Here is a 19,386-nt window from a genome sequence, read left to right on the forward strand (position 1 = left end):
TGAAATCAAGAGTCTGTCGCTTAACCAACTGAGCCACCCAGGAGCCTCCACTATTTCTTTCTAATCATAGTATTTTGATGCCTTTTCTGCCACTCACTCCAGAACACTCCTCCTTGTCTGTCTTCGTGTTACCTTGTGTTTTTTTCTAGACAGAAAGGACGAGTGAATTGAAAACAGCATTTCACCTTTTTGTCTTAAGAGTTTGGCACGTGTGAACTATTAAATCTATTTAACTATTAAGTCTTCTTTTAATATTGGAAATATTCACAGATAAATAAATAGAAATAAATAGCTAGAATTTAGGGTTGGAGATGAATACTTGTATTTTTTGTTGTTACTCGAAGGTGTATATTTGAAAACGAGAGTCATTTAAAAAATGGAAGTCACACAAATAGTTTAATGCTTGACTATTTGAAAAATATTATAGTTAGTAATACCTTGTCTCTTGTAAATGAAATCCTACCTGCCAAAGAGGGTAAGTCTACTAGAAAATGTAAAGATGTTTTGCTTTATAGTATTCTGAGAAAAAAAATATTGAAATTTTTCTAGATGAACCAATTATAAAATTTATTTTGATGATTTGAGTTGTATTTTTCTTGATTGTCATTTTGTCATTCCCCCATCCCTACGTTTAAGCTTTACCTATCCATTTTTAGCTTAGCTTCTGATAGCATGTTGTTACTTCTACCCTCATGGTTTAACTTGCAAAAACTGGTATGATCTCTTCCAGAGCTATCTTGTTATCTCAAGACACTCCACAGACACTTTGTAATCAGGGCACCTTTTTAATTTTTTTAAATCCTGTGTTCCTTAAATGACCAAGCTGCTCAATATAATGGGATGAAATTAGAAGGAAAGGGAATTTTTTAGATTTTCTGGTGGCTTTATAGAGCACTCCCATTTCAACTTGTTGGTATTCGGATTGTCAGCTGTTGTTTATACCATCTTCTACTTGATACTAGTCTTGAACCAACTCCCTAAATGAGTCAGTCAGTTAGTGTGTTGAGACATTGTAGATGAGCTGTTCGCAAATCTTGCATGGAGAAAACGTGCCCTGGTGTTGATGGTAAACTTATAAAAATAAATATGAGTGCCCATAAGCTCTGGCATCATATTAGTGTATTAATTATACCACAAATGGAGGTAAGTCATTCTAGTCAAGTTTCTTTTTGCATTTTCAACATTTACCAGCTGTTTGCTTTACGTAGTTACGGTTAATATAATGATAATGATATCCATTACTGGTTTGTTTTTCTTGTTCTTTTCCAAATAAACACAGAAAGTTGGAAAAAATCAGATGAAAGTGGGAAAGTGTGAAGAATTTTTTAAGATACTGATAGATTTTCTTTACAGATTGTAGGTGCTTGGTAATCAGAAACCTATTTATTGCCAAGATAGAATTTAGTTGATTAGGACGAGGACCCCTGGGGACTCCTATAGTATAGACTCAAAAACTATGAGTTTCTTCTGAGTCACTCTGAGTCCTTCCAGAGAATTAGGGCTCACCAGATCCTGTTACTTCTGGAAAAGTCAGCTATATTACTTTATGATTATCCTTGTCGAAGGATAGAGCCACACTCCGTGGCTGGATACTAGACTCTTTTATAAACAAAACAGCTTTTCTTTGGGGGAAGGTAGAAATGCCTAGACATTCAGATTCAGCACTTTATTTAACATGCCTCCTGAAGTTTTCTGAAGTTTTCCTAAATTTACATTTCCGATCTTTTTTTTTTCTTACAGATCTTTATCCCCATTTTACAAGGCCTGGCTCTCGCTGCCAAAGAGTGCTCCCTCGATAGTGACTACTTTAAGTACCCCCTCATGGTAATCCTTTGTTCTTTTTCTTTAAGACATTCAGTAGACACTTTCTTCCAGCTGAATTGAGCATACACTTTTCTTTCAGGTAATCAGCCATGTATTCACATTTAAAACCTGAAAGTATTGTCTTAGCCATGTAGTGTTTGGTGTGCAGTGAGAGGCATCAAGGAAGAGTGGGAGCAGCCTAGACAGATTCCACACATGCGAGCCCTAGGTGGGAGAATCAGTGCTGCAAGTGCCAGAATGCACTTTGCACTTTGCTTGACCATATAGCTCATGAAAATGATGCCACTTGCTGATATCCTTCTGATTCTCCTGGCAATTGGGCATACCGTAACTGGAATGAAATTTTGTTATTTAAAAAAACATGATTTTAAATGCAAGTCAAAAGGCAGACTTCTAGGGCACCAGGTGACTCAGTGGTTGAGCAGCTGCCTTCTGCTCGGCTCAGGTCATGATCTCAGGGTTCCAGGGTCGAGTCCTGCATTGCTCTCCCTGCAGGAAGTCTGCTTCTCCCTCTGCCTATGTCTCTGCCAGTCTCTGTATTTCTCATGAATAAATAAATTAAAATCTTTTTTTTTTAAGATTTTATTTATTTATTCATGAGAGACACAGAGAGAGAGAGAGAGAGAGAGGCAGAGACACAGGGAGAGGGAGAAGCAGGCTCCATGCAGGGAGCTTGACGTGGGACTCGATCCTCGGTCTCCAGAATCACACCCTGGGCTGCAGGCGGCACTAAACCGCTGCGCCACCAGGGCCACCCTCTTTTTTTTTTTGTTTTGAAGACAGATTTAAACTAGGAGATGTAATCCAGCTTTATGCAATGACTTTGTACAGAAAAATCTCATAGCAATATTCTTGTTCCCCTCCCCCATTTCCTTGAAGCTTCCTGTGGAAAGCAGACCTGCTCAGCTCCTTTAGGCACCTACAACAAGCATAAATTGTGGACAACCTTTGCCCCACATTCTCACGGAGGGCCTTGACTGCTGTGAATATACCAGAACCAGGCAGAAAAGATACTTTTCTGAATTGGCTTCTAGGAAATTTGGGGAGAAAAACACTTTGACGTCTGACTAAATATTTTTCACTCTAGAATATGAAGGAAAAGGGGCTCCTGGGTGGCTCAGTCTATTAAGCAGCTGCCTTGAGCTCAGGTCATGATCCTGGGGTCCTGGAATCAAACCCCACATTGGGCTCCCTGCTCAGTGGAGAAGTCTGCTTCCCCCTCTCCCTCTGCCTCTGTGATCTCTCTTGCTCACTTTCAAATAAATAAAATCTTTAAAAAAATAGAATATGAAGGAGAAAATATCAAAATACAAAATTAGCTAATGTAATGAATAAATATAATCTTGTATAAATTGAGGCCCTGGTTAAATCTATATTTTTACTTCGGTTGTTCCTTTTACTCTATTGACTTAATTCCATTTTACCATTAAGTCAGTACTCACTGATGACCTAGGCTGTGCCAGACACTGGGAATGATTAGACAAGGCACCTCTCTACTAGTTGCTCCTGACCCACTGCTAACCTTAAGGCCACAAAAGCACAAATCATCACACCATGATAAATGCTAACACAGAGGTATACACAAAGGGTGCATGTCTCAGTTTTAATCAAAATGGAGCTAAGAGACTAAGATAGTGCTGGGAAATTAGAAGGCAAAAAAATAACTTTGAATGGATGTATGTCTGGGCTCTTCCTACTGCCCATGCCATTCGAGTTTCTAATAAAATTTTGTTAATCCCTATGCATTATTCTGTGTGTGCCAGATGAAAGGAAGTGAAGCCATCTGATTGTTTGAGCTCAGTGATGAAATATTTGAGTGCACATTAATTATCAGCAGATGATGTAAATGTTCCTTCACAGAATTGTTAGCTTTTCTGTTGCAGTCTAAACTGGCTCGATGTTTCAGCTTTTGGGTCAGATATCAACAAAATGTTCTTCTTGGTCAAAAGACAAAGGCCTCCATTATGACAGACAATAGTTTTATTTTGTACCATTATTGATGCTCATACAGCCGAGGGAGTGCAGTACACAGAAGGACAATGGGAGCAGGAAGAGGAAGACCACTGGAGCTAGAGTCAGAAACAACTGTGATTATTCTCTGGCTCAGTGCATCCTAATGCTGTCATACCCTGGGATTACCTGCAGATATTTTTAAAACACCTGATGCCTAGCTTCCCACACACTGTGATTCCATACATTATGGGTGTGGTGAGGATGGGGCCTGGCATTGGGCCTTCCAACCTCCCCTGGTGATCTTAATGGACAGCACGGTTTGAGAACCCCTGCACTGCTCAGTGAGAACCTTTCCTTCTCAGAGGCACCTCAAAGACATGTCAGTGCCTAAATGCACTGACTCAGAAGTAGCTTCCATTGGCTGGCTCGGGAATTCTGGTGGCTATGTTCACAGCACAGAAAATTAAACTCACTCTTTGGTTGGAATACACGAGCTGTGTTAAACTGTGTTTATGTCCCTAAAAGCTCTTTTTCCTGATTCTCTAATGTAAAAATGATTGGAGCTCCAAAGGAAAATGTTGGAGTTGTCAAAAATATCAGAGCTCTTGAAACCAAGTAATACTTTTAAACATGTTCTGAATTTGGTAGCTTATTAGGTAGTAATTATTTATAGTTTAGCACTGGCAAAACTAGCCATCTAGAGTTTATGAAGCATATCTTTGACATGGAAAGATGTTATGTGAAAAAATCACTTTTTGTAAAAATATATGCATTGATTTCAATGTGTATATGTACAAAAATATGTCTGGAAAGCTGTAAACCAAGATATCAGTAGAGGTTATCGATTAGGGTAAAGTTTATGAGTGATTCTTAGTTTCATTTTGTATTTCTGTTTTATCTGAACATTTTTTTATGATGTGCAGGTGTTAACTTATCAGAAAAGCAGTAAAGCTGTTAGTATTTTGGAAGGAATGTATATGTATTTATAACAGCATTAAAGCTGTTCCTTGGTGTTACACATAGCAGTCAGTTTAAGATGGAATACATTTAAATGACACTTTCTGATCATAAATAAATAGATAAATCAATAAATGACACGTCTGACCTTATTTCTAGGCTTTAGGTGAGCTTTGTGAAACCAAGTTTGGGAAGACACACCCCGTGTGCAATTTGGTGAGTGCTTCCCCGATGGACTTGCACATATTCAATGAATGTGTAACTCAGAAGATATCCCTTTAAAGTAACATTATGTGAAAAAACAGCCCTTAGAGGACATTTTAGATTAGATGCAGGTAACACGTCTGGGTGGCTCTCAGTTAAATTGGTTAACCCTGTGTGTGTTACTGTGTAAGATGAAGTTATTTATTTTCTTCTGTGATTTTTGTACAAGTATTATGCAACTAGGGGAATAAATCCTATGGGAAAATTTACTTGAGTCCTTTGATAGTGTAAAAATAGTTCATCTGAACTCTATCAAAGAGCTTCTCGAAACATCAGAATTAAAAAGACTATCTTGTAAAAAAAAAAAAAAAAAAAAGACTATCTTGTGAAAATGTAGAGGATTTGGAGGCTTTTCCTCCTCCATCTGAGATGAGAAAATACCAACAGAGATCCTAGGATTCTAGCACATTTGCAAGCTTTGGGTTTTTGTGTTAACCATCAGCCATTGTACTGATGGCTGAGAACCAGCTGAACAGGTTGGCTGTTGAGAACTCTGTTCATGACATTTTTCCCTCACTTGCCGGCTTAGTAGTTTGACTCGCTTCTTCTATTTTTTGCGCAGGTGGCTTCTTTGCCCTTGTGGTTGCCGAAATCCTTAAGCCCTGGCTCTGGGCGGGAGCTGCAGAGACTCTCTTATTTGGGAGCTTTCTTTAGCTTCTCAGTCTTTGCGGAAGATGACGTAAGTACAGTGGCCACTTGGACTTTGCTGCTCTTATGTTCAGATTCCTTCCCAAACAAACATCATAATCATATATCAATGGAATTTTCCCCTTCTCTTTCCAGGCTAAAGTGGTTGAAAAATATTTCTCAGGGCCTGCCATTACCCTGGAAAACACTCGCGTGGTCAGCCAATCACTGCAGCATTACTTGGAGCTGGGAAGGGTAGGTGTTTGGTAAATGAATTCAAAGGACAAGTAACAGAGAGTTGTATATATATAACCTGTGTCTTGAGTAATACCTGCCACAACAGTACTATGTGGTATCACTGGGCACTGGTTTTGAGGCTAGTGGCCATGCTCTGTCTCTATCCTCTCTCTCTCATAGGCTTGTAAAACCTAAGAGTGAGTGAGTGCTGTTAGTTTGCACATACTCCTTGATGACTCATGTGTCCCAAGTATAGATTGATAGTCTTAAGTCCTGAGACTTTCAGCAGCAAAATTATGGACAAATGACGTGTAGTTAAGGTAATTTTGAGCCTGTCCTGAAAAGACCATAGCAAGGGCCATTTTATTAAAACTATAACTACCTGCCTCCCCCACTCCAGAGAGAAGGGGGGGAAGAAGCCTCACTGTTCTTGAAGTCAAAAGGAATAGTTTTTAAAATTGAGTCTTAATTTTTTTTTTCTTTTTTTCTAAAATAAATTCCAGCAAGAGCTTTTCAAGATTCTGCATAGTATTCTGTTAAACGGTGAGACCCGTGAGGCCGCTCTTGGTTACATGGCAGCTGTCGTCAATGCCAATATGAAGAAAGCACAGATGCAGGTAGGATTCCAAAAGACTTCTTTTACTGATTCACTAAATTCATTCATCTAACTTGTACTTACTCGGTACCAACCAGGTATTGTTCTAGGAAATGGAGACATTATATATTGAGCAGGATAGGACTTCCTACCTCTGTACCACCTATGTTCCAAAGGCTAAATGAGTAGACGTATAAATATATTATTTCAAGGGCACCTGGGTGGCTCAGGCAGTTAAGCTTCTGCGTTTGGCTCTGGTCACAATCCCAGGGTCCTGGGATTGAGCCCCGCATTAGACTCCCTTCTTGGCGGGGAGCCTGCTTCTTCCTCTCCCTCTTCTGCTCCCCCTGCTTGTGCTCTTTCTCCCTCTCTGTCAAATAAATAAAATCTTAAATAAATATATTATTTCAGGCAGTTGTAAAAGTCTGTGAAGCAAATAAAGCAAGGTAGAGGACTCGAGAATGACCATGGAAGTACCAGAAGGAAGGTACAGGAGTGATTTTTGATCAAGTGGTAGGGAAGATGCCTTTAAAGAGGTGATGTTTGATCAGAGACCTGCTGATGTGAAAGTCAGCCATTACAAGGCTGGGAAGAGTTTTCTAGACACATGTAAGGCACCAAGGTGAGAATGATCTAGCTTTGGAACAAACCCCACACGCAGACTTCAGTGGCTGGAGGGTAATATACAGGAGGGAGAGTGGTGAGTCATGGGCTAATGGGGCAGGCAGTGGCTTCATCAGGTGGGGGCTGACGTGCTGAGAACTGTAATGAGAAGCCACTGAGGGGTTTTGCAGCAAGGAAACCACCAAATGTGTTGTGTGGAGAATGGACTAAGGTGGGAGGAGGGTCAGAAGCAGACCTGAGGAGACCAGTTACAAGGTTAAAAGTGTATCAGATCTGGTGAGGAACAATCGCCTGGACTTACTTTGCAAGCGCAGAGAAGTTAAAAGGGAATCTTTCCTATGTTACTAAAAAGTAATGGTGAATGATGTGACATTTCTACTCAGAAAAAGAAGAAAGGTATAGAGAAGAGATCACCTGGGTTTCCTGCTGGCCCCAGCTACCATTTCCCGATAGTGGGACCATAGACATTTATTTGTGCCTCAGTTTCCTACATGCTAAATGGGGGTGATAATGGTACCTAACTCTAGGTTTACTATCCATAATGCTGTTGAACAGTGCCTGGTGCACCATGGACACACAACTAATGGTAACTACCATCATTATAATTGTTATGTTATTAATATAGGACTTCATTAATGATGTGGACCAGAAAAACTGGTAGTGGTGCTGAGTGAAACTAGGGTTTTGATGTTCTTGATGGGAAATAAAGAAGAGAAAGGAAGCAACATTTACTGTGTTTCTGCTTAGTTAATTTTGAAGATCTTGGGCGAATCATTTAACTCTCTGAGCCTTAGTTTCTCCCTCTGTAAAATTAACAGTATCACAGACTTCCAAGGTCTTTCCAGAGATTCAGTAAACATATTAAATGCTTCACAGAGGATTTCTACTCCATGAGAGGGCACCTGCTGGGAGAATAACAGTGACCATATATGTCCTCTCACCAACTTTGGGATGAATATCTGGTCTCCTTTTTTATAAAATTGTGCCAAAATTTCCATTTAAATCATTATTCTAAATATCTTTTTTTCATAATCCACAGACAGATGATAGATTGGTATCTACAGATGGATTCATGCTGAATTTCCTTTGGGTGCTGCAGCAGCTAAGTACAAAGATCAAGTTAGAGACGGTGGATCCCACGTATATATTCCACCCAAGGTGTCGGATTACTCTTCCTAATGACGAGACGAGAGTGAATGCTACAATGGAGGATGTGAATGACTGGCTGGCTGAACTTTGTGAGTGACATTGCTCATTGTGAGGTCATTAAAATGCTGCCCTTTTATTTAAAAACTTTTTGTAAACTTATTTTATTTGGATGCTAATGATTCCTCACAAATTATTATTTTCTCTTCAGAAAATGAATTTATGAGCCAGAGACACACAATAAAAATTAATGCAATAAAAAAGTTCTTATTTGGCTTAGCCAAAGTCAAATGGATACATAGAACAAGTAGAAAGAAATACTACTATTCAGAGTAAAACAAAAAAAGAAAGAAAGAAAAAGAAATATAATAAAAATAATAGCAGAGACTTAATTATGATAAAGATTTTATATATACCAATTAAACTTCTCATAAAATATTGCATAGATCTTGATGAATTTGTTCATATTAAAATATGAATCTTTTAAAGGTATTACAATTGTTGAACTTTTTCCTTTCTGTGTTATAAAGCATGTTAATGACAGACATCAAAACCCTATGGTGTTTATTTTTTAAATATTATAAAGTCATTCATGGAATAGGATAGAGATTCCATGCTTACCAGGCAGCATCATGATCAGATGGGTGCATATATTACAGAAAAACATGTAAACTATAATAAGAAGTAAGTAGCTGATGAACAATAAAGTTAGTATTTGATTAGTGTCATTTGAATAGGTAGCCCCTGATATCATCTTGGAATCATATCATGGACTAGTAAATTCCAGAAGAATCAATGGGTTAAACATTTAAAAATATATATGTGTGTGTGTATATACATGTGTGTATATATACACATGTATACACATATTTTTATGTATATGTGTGTATATACATATATGTATATATGTATACACATGTATATACACATATATGCTTTATTTTATATACATACTTTATTTTATGTACATATGTGTATATATATAAAATAATAAAACATGAAAACACCAAATAGAGGATTTGACTCAGCCATGAGGGAAATAAATTTATAATGATTTAGGAAATGAAGCATATCATCAGACAATATGTATATACAGTATCTTAATAGATAAATGTTTTTTGTAGAGGGAGACAAAATGAATATGTAAAATTTAAAAATGGGGCAAAATATGTGTCATATGTTTAATAGAATCGTGTTTTTCAAAATGTAAAACTTTAATAAATGTATAAGGCCCAAACTAAATTCTACCAAAAGACAGTTTTTTTTCTTTTGGGAAAAAATGAAAGCAGTGCATATCATAGAAAATAAAATATACTTGTTGAAAAATATACATACTAATAGGAATTAGATACAAATTGAAGGGAATTCAGATTACTATTGTATATCTGTAAATAATCCAAAAACAGGGGTACCTGGCTGGCTTAGTGGTGGAGCCTGCAACTCTTGATCTCAGGGTTGTGAATTCGAGCCCCACATTGGGTGTAGAGATTACTTAAAAATAAAATCTTTAAATAAATAAATAGATAATCCAGAAACAAAGTGATAAGATATTTAGGGAGTTATGTTAATATTTATTTATTTATTTATTTATTTATTTATTTATTTATTTATTTTATGTTATTTTTCCTAGATGGAGACCAGCCTCCATTTTCTGAGCCGAAATTTCCTACAGAATGCTTTTTTCTTACCCTGCATGCCCACCACCTCTCCATTCTGCCAAGCTGCCGTCGCTATATCCGTAGACTGCGGGCCATCCGGGAGCTCAATAGGTATGTACCTGAGTCCATGTCCTGGGGTTGCCTGAGGAACCACCTGCTCTCACAAAGCAAGCAGTTCCATTGTGACCAGTAGATTTGAATGTGGGGAGTACATAGATTGCAGTGCAACATCTGCTTCTACTTCCACATCCATGGTCCTCAGTCGACCAGAGTTCTTTAGGTGGCAGAGTGACCCAACCTTGATTTCTAAGAGTTCTCAACACTTGGAATGTGGTTACTAGGCTTCCATTAACTGAGCATGGTGTTGACCAGGAGGCCCTTTAAAGGATCTCCTGGATTCTAAGACCTATACTCCTTCTTCCCTGGATTCTGAAACAGTAACTCTAGTCTCCCTTAATGAATGAGATAATTTACTCCTGCCATCATGTAATTGCCTTTTTTGCATGTTGTCCTATAGCGTAAGGAACCCAGAATGGCCAGATAGTAGCCTCAGTTTCCAATTCATTAGCACCATCGTGTTTCTTAATCTAAGCATTTTCCCCCATGTACCAACGCCTCCAAATATACAAATCACAGGAACAGGAAGGAAGCAAACACATTCTGAATAGGTCCTCTGGAATAATAATAGTGTAGCCACTGCATTTGGTCCAGGGCCTATGTACACATCTGGCTGTGAGAAAAAGTATGTCATATCTACATCTGTAACTCTATCTCTGTATATCTGTCCTGATAGTCACCTGTTAGTGCTGATGCTTACTCTGTAGATACTTTAAGATTTTCTTCCTACATATATTTGTGTTGTTTCAAATGATGCCAGTTTTCTTTCTTACACTTTTTTTCTGTGCCTTAGTATACTGGCTATAATTTCTGGTACAATCTTGAATAGAGGCAACTTTCTTGAAATTTTTCTGTTGTTCTAATTTAATAGAGGAAAGTTTTTTTGTATATCCTCTATTGCCAGATGAAGAACATTTCCCATTATTTCTAGTATTTTTATTTTTACTTTTTTTAATTTTAATTTTCTTTTTTTTTTTTTTTATTTATGATAGTCACAGAGAGAGAGAGAGAGAGAGGCAGAGACATAGGCAGAGGGAGAAGCAGGCTCCATGCACCGGGAGCCCGACGTGGGATTCGATCCCAGGTCTCCAGGATCATGCCCTGGGCCAAAGGCAGGCGCTAAACTGCTGCACCACCCAGGGATCCCTCTAGTATTTTTTTTTTATTTCTAGTATTCTAAAAGTGTTTTATTCCTAACAGAAGTTGAATTTTAAAATACTTCTATAGCTGTTAAGAGATCAGAAAATTTTTTCTCTATTCTGTTAATGTGGTTGAATTGTATCAACTAATTTTCTGATAGTAAACCAGCTTCTCATTCCTGAAATGAATTCAGCTTTTATATTATTGCTTTTGTGACTCCTTGGATATTTAGTTTGCTAATATTCTGCTTAGGATTTTTGAGTCTGTGTTCAAAAGAAAGATTGACCTAGGGCAACCCTGGTGGCGCAGCGGTTTAGCGCTGCCTGCACCTGAGGGCATGATCCTGGAGACCTGGGATCGAGTCCCACGTCAGGCTCTCTGCATGGAGCCTGCTTCTCCCTCTGCCTATGTCTCTGCCCGTCTCTCTCTCTCTCTCTCTCTCTCTCTCTCTTTGTCTCTCCATCTCTATGAATAAATAAATAAAATCTTAAAAAAAAATAAAAAAAAAAGAAAGAAAGATTGACCTATACTTTTCATTTTTTGTTAAGTCTTCTTTAGATTTTGGTATTGGGATGCCTGGGTGGCTCAGTGGTTGGGCATCTGCCTTTGGCTCAGGTCATGATCCTGCAGTCCTGGGATAGTGTCCTGCGTTGGGCTCCCTGCATGGAGCCTGTTTCTCCCTCTGCCTGTGTCTCTGCCTCTCTCTGCATCTCTCATGAATAAATAAAATCTTAAAAAAAAAAGAAGATTTTGGTATCAATATCATGCTTGCCATATAGAATGAGTTGAGTAGTATTCTCTTTTTATGTTCTTTGGAAGAGTTTATTATATAGCAGTTATGTTACTTCTTTCTTAAATGTTTAGAAACATTCACTGATGAAGCTGCCTAGGCTGGGTTTTCTTTTATGGGAAAGTTTTTAATTGTGTTTCATTCAGTTATTAGATATATGACTGTTTACAGTTTTATTTCATCTTGTGTCAATATTTCTGTGACATCTACAGTTTCAAAATTTCTAGGCCTAAATTTGTTCATAATATCTTCATCATTTTAATGTCTATAGGATCTTCATTATTTCCTTCTGCTTTCTTTTAGTTTAGATTTGCTTTTTTGTTGATACTTCTATTGCCTCTTAAGACTGGTACCTTACATCATTCATCTTCAGCCCTCGTATATGCATTTAAGTTGTTTCTTTCCCTCAAAGCGTGGTTTTAGCTCCATCCCTCATTGTGGTATGTCATATTTTACTGTTCAGTTCAAAATATTTTCTAATTTTTATTATTTATTTGACCTGTGGGTTATTGAAAAATATATTGTTAAAATTCTGGATTCTTGGGGGATTTGTCTATCTTTTGTTATTGATTTCTAGCTAAATTACATTGTGGTCAGAGGACGTGTTCTGATTTATATACTTTGAACTTTATTGAAGTATGCTTTAGGGCAGCCTGGGTGGCTCAGTGGTTTAGCGCCGCCTTCAGTCCAGGGCCTGATCCTGGAGACCCAGGATCAAGTTCCACATCAGGCTCCCTGAATGGAGCCTGCTTCTCCCTCTGCCTGTGTCTCTGCCTCTCTCTCTCTCTCTCTCTCTCTCTCTGTGTGTGTCTCTCATGAATAAATAAATAAAATCTTTAAAAAAAAAAAAGAAATATGCTTTATAGCCTAACATGTACATGAGTAAATGTTCCATATAGACCTGAAAAGATTATGCTTTCTGTGTGGCTTATTACACAGTCTCATATTTGTTGGCTAGGTCATATCTAATCGGTTTGTTAATCCTTTATTCAAATTTTTCTTCTATCTGCTGATTTTATCAGCTTATAATATCATTTGTTGAGAAAGGCTTATATAATTTCAAACTGATTGTGAATTTGTCTGTTTCTTCATCTTGGAGCCCTGGGATCCCATCTCTTTTACTGCCTTTGGATGATCCATTTCAATGGTACCATTGACTGCTTTCACTCCCAACCCACTGTGGACAATCACTATTGTGCTTTGCAAAGATGTCGATATTCCCCTCACCTGTGTATTTTCCCGTGCTGTGATATGAGACACTTCCTCTAGGATATGGGAGGCGAGAGGGTGTGTTTTGGGAAGAGAGATTGAGCCAATCACACATGGTGTATTAATATTAATATCTCAGTTTCTTAAACTTTAGATTCCTTCGTCTAAATTATGTCAAGGGATACCAGGTAGCTCAGCTTCACTCAGCGTAGGTCACTGTCAATTCCCAGTTTGAGTCCACTAGCTGGGCACACATTTAAAACCCCTCTCAGCTAGTCATGATAATCTTAAATCCAGGATCTCTGGTAGATAAAACCGTGTCGATGAATTTAGTCCTACGTAGAAGGATGTTCACATGTTTCACTCTTGCTGATCAGGCATCCCCAGGATCCATTCCACATACACACCCACATTCTGCCACTACAATTGTGGTAGGTAGAATAACAATGTCCCAAAGATGTTCAAGTCCCAGCCCATAAAACCTATAGATCTGTTAACTTCCATGGTAAGGAACAAGAATGTGGGAGGGAAGTAATAATTGCAGGTGCTCTGAAATCTACAGCAGTTTGAAAAAACAAATTTGTCGCCACACTTGTTGTCATGACCACCCAGTTGGAAGCCGGACAAGGTTGCCTTGCACTTTTCCTCATTGTTCCACTACCTGTTCCATGTGGCTCCCTAGAGGCAGGCTGTCAAGCCAGTCTGCCATCCCACAGTGCTTCAGAGCACCTACCAGTGCCATCTCCTCCCCATTTGCTGCATAGATACGCACCACTTGGCAGTCTCAGTGGCTGCAGTCATTCTGTCAGATCATCAGTTTATGAAAGTGAAGTCTGTACCTGGAGTTCTCCTTTGAACCTGACCAGAGTTCATACTGATGGTAGAGCCTCTGTTATTGTTTGAGGCACAATTCCACCACCACTGTGCTCCAGAAAAACTGTGTGGCTGCTACTCCCCAGGATTCACTTCTGCCTTCAGTGAGGGTTTACCTCTTGATGGAAGCTAGGTCATGGGCAGATTCACCGCCAGCAAGGGAGTCTGGGAAAGAGTAGTTTCAAAAAATTCACCAACTTCCAGTTTTCTATACATTGTCTTGATAGAGATAATTTGAAATAGCATTAAGTCAGCCAGTCTTTATATGCAGCGTATGGCCTAACTGGCAGGTGATATTTGGGCAGGCAGCTGAAGAAAGTAAAGGAGCAACCTACAAAGATAATCTCAGAGAAGAGCATTCCACGTGGAGTGGAACGATTGCAGAAGAGGAAAAGGAACTGCCATTGTTGAACTAGCCTTTGGTTTTGGGATAATTGGCCGGGCAGAAAAACCTTGAATTTTCATGAAGGACTTCTTTTTCTCCCTCCCAGGGAAATAAGGAAACGATGAATTTCTTTCCAAAAGAAATTACTATATTTCATTAAATCTAAAGTACCATCAATTTTAAGACACTCATTATATTAGGAACCAGTAAGAAAGAAAAATTCTGCCAATTAATGGTAAGAAATACTGTGACTTTAAAGATGCTAAAATGTGGGAGGAAATGTGTATAAGAGAGTCATCAGAATGGTCAAAATGAACAGATAAGATGGATCCGTGTGTCTTCTTGTGTTTGACTGTCAGTCTTTGGTTTCAGAACTGTGGAAGATTTGAAAAATAATGAAAGTCAATGGAAAGATTCCCCACTGGCAACCAGACACCGTGAAATGCTGAAGCGCTGCAAAACTCAGCTTAAGGTTTGTAAAGTTAGTTGAAGTCATTATAAATCAGCCTCATAATAGCAATTGTCCTACCAGAATGTGTGCCTTGAGTGAGCCATGTAGCATCCTTTTTCTTCATTGTTCTTTCCCCTAAAGATAAAACACAGCACTTTCAAACTTGTTGGTAATGTCACCTGGGTCTACATATAGTATTTAAATCAGGACAGAATCTGCAGGTGCTTATGCCAGTGACAACATGAATTCTTTGTGGTTTTGTCATTACCTGCCTTTCTCACCCTTGTGCAAGATCTTCCCAGCTCCGTGACCGAAAACGCACAGGCGCCAGCCAGTGTGCCAGCCATGCATTTTACAATATGTGACCAAGTGGACTCGAGGCAGTGGGAAGACCCCCGCCCCTACCTTCCTTCGTCCCTCAATCTTCATTTGTCATTAGAAATGATCCACTGCACAGAACCTAACTGTAGACTCTGGTGAGACACAGCTGCAGATAGATGCTGGGCAAAGGCTGTACAAGGAAGGGAGTGTAGACAGCAATTTTATGTATTTTTTATATGTTTTTGTTCAAATTATAAAACAATATTAGCTGGTTCTATTTTCTGATAATTAGGAGGAGGAGAGATGCCTGAGTGGCTCAGTGGTTGAGTGTCTGCCTTCTGCTCAGGGTATAATCCCGGGGTCCCGGGATTGAGTCCCACATCAGGCTCCCTGCTTGGAGCCCGCTTCTCCTCCCTCTGCCTATGCCTCTGCCTCTCTCTCTCTCTCTCTCTGTCGTTCATAAATAAATAAAATCTTTAAAAAAAATTAGTAGGAGGATATGTGGACATTTTAACTTCTGTTTCTGGTGCAAGTTAAGATAGATATGTCTTATTTACTAATAGACTAGACCTGCTTGGAATGCAGAATAAACCAGGGGGGCAAAAAATTAAAAAAAAAAAAAAAAAAAAAGAAAAAAGAATAAACCAGGGGCCCTTTTCTGGGGTCTGTAGACCCCCTTAAGCACCCCACAGGACATGTTGGAAGGAGCAGGGAAACGTTTAAACTGATGTGCCAATGCATGCATTTCCTTCTCACAGCTGTCCTCTGAGGCAGGCGTGGGACCCTCAGTGGACAAGTGTTTTTTGCCCAGGGGCAGCTTGTAAGTGATCACCTGGAATTCAGATGCAGATTTGTCTGGCCTCTTTCCACTAACCATCTCTGACATCAAAGCACCTCCCCAATCAAGCATGTCCCCCAGTCAAGCTATTTAAATATAATGGTAATAACTACTTTTTTGAGCCTTTACTGTGTGCTCCATGACCAGCATATTATAGCTAGTTAGAGATGAAGCTCAAGAAAGCCTTAGAACCTTGACTTTCCACCTCCTGGCCCATTTCCTGGCCAGTCAATGTTGCAGGCGCTTGGCTACCAACTAATCTGTGGGTGGGGGCATGCCTCCTTCCACAGAAATTGGTGCGGTGCAAGGCCTGTGCTGATGCTGGTTTACTTGATGAGAGCTTTCTGAGAAGATGTCTGAATTTTTATGGCCTTCTCATCCAGCTGCTGCTCCGCATCCTGGACCCCGCCTATCCCGAGTGAGTGTACCACCTTCCCCTTCACCTCCTCTCTCCCCTTTTAGGCTGTGTCGTCTTCTCTGTCCTGCAGTCAACAGCCAAAACCCCAAATCCTTACATTATCAAGTCCATTATTCAATTTCTAGACTGTACTTGTATAGGTTGCAAAATTAGTAAATATTAATAAGTGTTTTCCCAGTAATTACAATAAGAAGGGAGTGTTAGCACCTATTAGTTTAATTTTGGCCTCTTCCTTTTTACAAATTGGCAAGAGATTGACAGAAAAGGAAATCTATAAATTGGAAACTAAAACCAAGAGATATAGGATATTAGGTCCTCTTAAGCACTGGATTAAGGTCCTCCAGGAAAATACCAACCAATTATTATTGGTTAATTGTTACTGTAAAATCTCTGGGTCCCTGATGTTGATGAGGTTGGCCAAAGGCCCTCTACAGGGGTAGAAAATATTATTTTAAAGTATATATGTAGCACTGTTGTCTCAAAACAGTTTGAGTTGCATAAAGTGACCAAGTATCACCATTCTATGTCCTTATTTTATTACCTTAACCATAGCAGAAAATAAATAAAAAGAGAAAACTCTCCTGCACGTCCTAGTGTATCCACTGCCTTCATTCTGCCCTGTTCATTTCAGATTCTGGTCTCCTGGCCTGTAAGAGGTTTTCCCCCAATAAAATACTTATTTGTAACAGCCGCGTAATAATCCTTATAGTTTCAGGTGCCGTGATTTTGATTTGTAACTTGTGCTTTTATTCTCTTTGACAGTATAACACTGCCTTTAAACTCTGATGTCCCCAAGGTATTTGCAGCATTGCCTGAGTTTTATGTAGAAGATGTTGCTGAATTTTTATTTTTTATTGTACAGTAAGTGCCTTTGATATACTCCATGGTTCTGATTTGTTTTTATACATAATGTGTATATCGTATTATGAACTGTATTGCAAGCCCTCCATTTTCTGCCTGAAATTTTTATGTAACTGCTGTAACCAAATGCTGCCTGGAGACTGTAAAAATAAATCCAACTGTGGCACCAAGCCAGTTCCAATAATATCTTCAAGACAGAAGGAGGATTAACAATGCTGATAAGAATATACTCTCTGAAAATTGAGTTGAATTTCTAATAATCAAGTACATGTTTCTGAGAAACAAAAGGAGCAAACAGTTTATAAATATCTATGTGAACATTCAAAAGCCAGAAATACCCACATCTATATTTTGTACTAAAATTTTTCTCAATTATAACATTGGAGAAAGCTTACAAAGAAATGGTTTGAGTTTATAACTGACACTTGAGATTTTTTTTTTTTTTAATTAAAACAACTATCAGAAAAAATTTTTAGAGGTACCTGGCTGGCTCAGTCAGTGGAGCATGTGACTCTTGATCTTGGGGTTGTGAGTCTGAGCTGCACGTTGGGTATAGAGATTCCTTAAAAATAAAATCTTTAAACCAAAAAAATCTTTAAGTGTTTTCAGTAGTGAAGATCTTTTATGAGACTCACCTCATAATTTAATCATGGCTTTGGTTTATTTCCTAAAATAGTATAAGTTAATATAACATGCTCAGCCAGTAGACACAATAGATTTTAAATCTTTCTAGTTCTAAAGTAAACAGTCATTTGAAACTCAGCAAGTTGAAGAGAATTCAGTGTCTTGGCTCCTAGAACTATGGCCCCCCACTTCCCTGCTTGATGACCCCAGCACCCACCCAGCTAGAGTTTCTGAGAGCTTTATTTCTTGCTCTTCTTGCCTCTCTCCAGATACTCTCCTCAGGTGCTGTATGAGCCCTGTACTCAGGATATTGTGATGTTCCTCGTTGTGATGTTGTGTAACCAGAACTACATCCGAAATCCATATCTGGTGGCCAAACTGGTAGAAGTCATGTTTATGACCAACCCAGCTGTTCAGCCACGAACCCAGAAGTTTTTTGAAATGATTGAAAACCATCCTCTCTCCACCAAGTTGTTGGTCCCTTCACTGATGAAGTTTTATACAGGTAGGTTCTGAGTATTTAGGTAGGCAAGGTCATCTAAAGCCAGTGGATGGAATTACTCTAAATCTGGTAGCTAACATCCTGATGGCCACTTACAGGTATAACCTCCTAATCCCACTGCTGGCAGAGCATGTACTGTTGGCTTATTTTTGCCTGAGTGGTGGAAATATCATACTGACCATTCTACACACTAGTGGCTTATGATGCAGCAGCATCCACTGTAAGCCAGATAAACTTTTAGGTACTTTTGTAATATTGTCATTTAACTCATAGTTTCCAGAACAGGGTAAAACAAGGAACTTTAAAAAAAAGTTTAATTTTCAACCCCGCTCAAATCAATGGAATCAGGATATCAGGGAATCTTCTCTCATTCACTCAATCTACACATATTTGTTGAGTGCCTGCTAATAGCCAGGCACTGTTCTAGGTGCTGGGTTACACTGGTTAAACAGATTGAGAATACATTAGACACTCAGCAAGGAGGTCCTCCACTTCTGGGTGAATTGGATTCCAGATTTTTAGGCTTTATGTGGCTTTTGAACTACAAATGTATTTTCATAAAGCTGATTACCCTGGGACCTATTGACCTGTCTGGTAGCAAAGGCATAGGATCATACTAATGCACAATTTCCTTCCAGTTTTTACATTTTACAGGAAAGGAAGTGTGTCTTATCTGTCTTGTCTTCTGTTGAACCTAGCACATTCTGGGCACCCAGTAAGTGTCTTTAGGCTTTAATAGGATGTACCCACCATGCTCTGGGAAGAAACATTGGCTGTCCAAGAGTGCAGCCGTTTGCTGCTCACTGCAGAACAGCAGTTTGAGGATTCCTCTGTGTGGCAGCCATCAGTGACACATCCCTTCCCTGTTGACCAAGATTGTTCCTGCTCATTTGGAGCTAGTGCTGTCACCTCTGTCTTCACTTCTGAGGGTTCCAGCAGTCTGTCTACTTCCTTTCTCCTTTGTCACTTTGC

The 19,386-nt window shown here is 39.0% G+C and overlaps 1 protein-coding gene across 5 annotated transcripts in view; it reads left to right on the forward strand.

Moving 5' to 3' along the window:
• The window catches only part of UBE4B (ubiquitination factor E4B), a 124,393-nt gene that overhangs the window by 80,921 nt on the left and 24,086 nt on the right, over positions 1-19,386 (forward strand). For all 5 annotated transcript variants that reach the window (XM_049109565.1, XM_025427206.3, XM_025427208.3 and 2 more), the window contains 11 exons: positions 1,741-1,824; positions 4,894-4,950; positions 5,561-5,677; positions 5,782-5,880; positions 6,366-6,479; positions 8,121-8,319; positions 9,858-9,996; positions 14,772-14,871; positions 16,300-16,427; positions 17,190-17,288; positions 18,182-18,417. In XM_049109565.1, the coding sequence (XP_048965522.1) occupies positions 1,741-1,824; positions 4,894-4,950; positions 5,561-5,677; positions 5,782-5,880; positions 6,366-6,479; positions 8,121-8,319; positions 9,858-9,996; positions 14,772-14,871; positions 16,300-16,427; positions 17,190-17,288; positions 18,182-18,417 (1,372 nt within the window). The remainder of the gene's footprint in view (positions 1-1,740; positions 1,825-4,893; positions 4,951-5,560; positions 5,678-5,781; positions 5,881-6,365; positions 6,480-8,120; positions 8,320-9,857; positions 9,997-14,771; positions 14,872-16,299; positions 16,428-17,189; positions 17,289-18,181; positions 18,418-19,386) is intronic.

The sequence above is a fragment of the Canis lupus genome, chromosome 5, assembly GCF_003254725.2.
Source record: "Canis lupus dingo isolate Sandy chromosome 5, ASM325472v2, whole genome shotgun sequence".
Taxonomy (NCBI): Eukaryota; Metazoa; Chordata; class Mammalia; order Carnivora; family Canidae; genus Canis; species Canis lupus.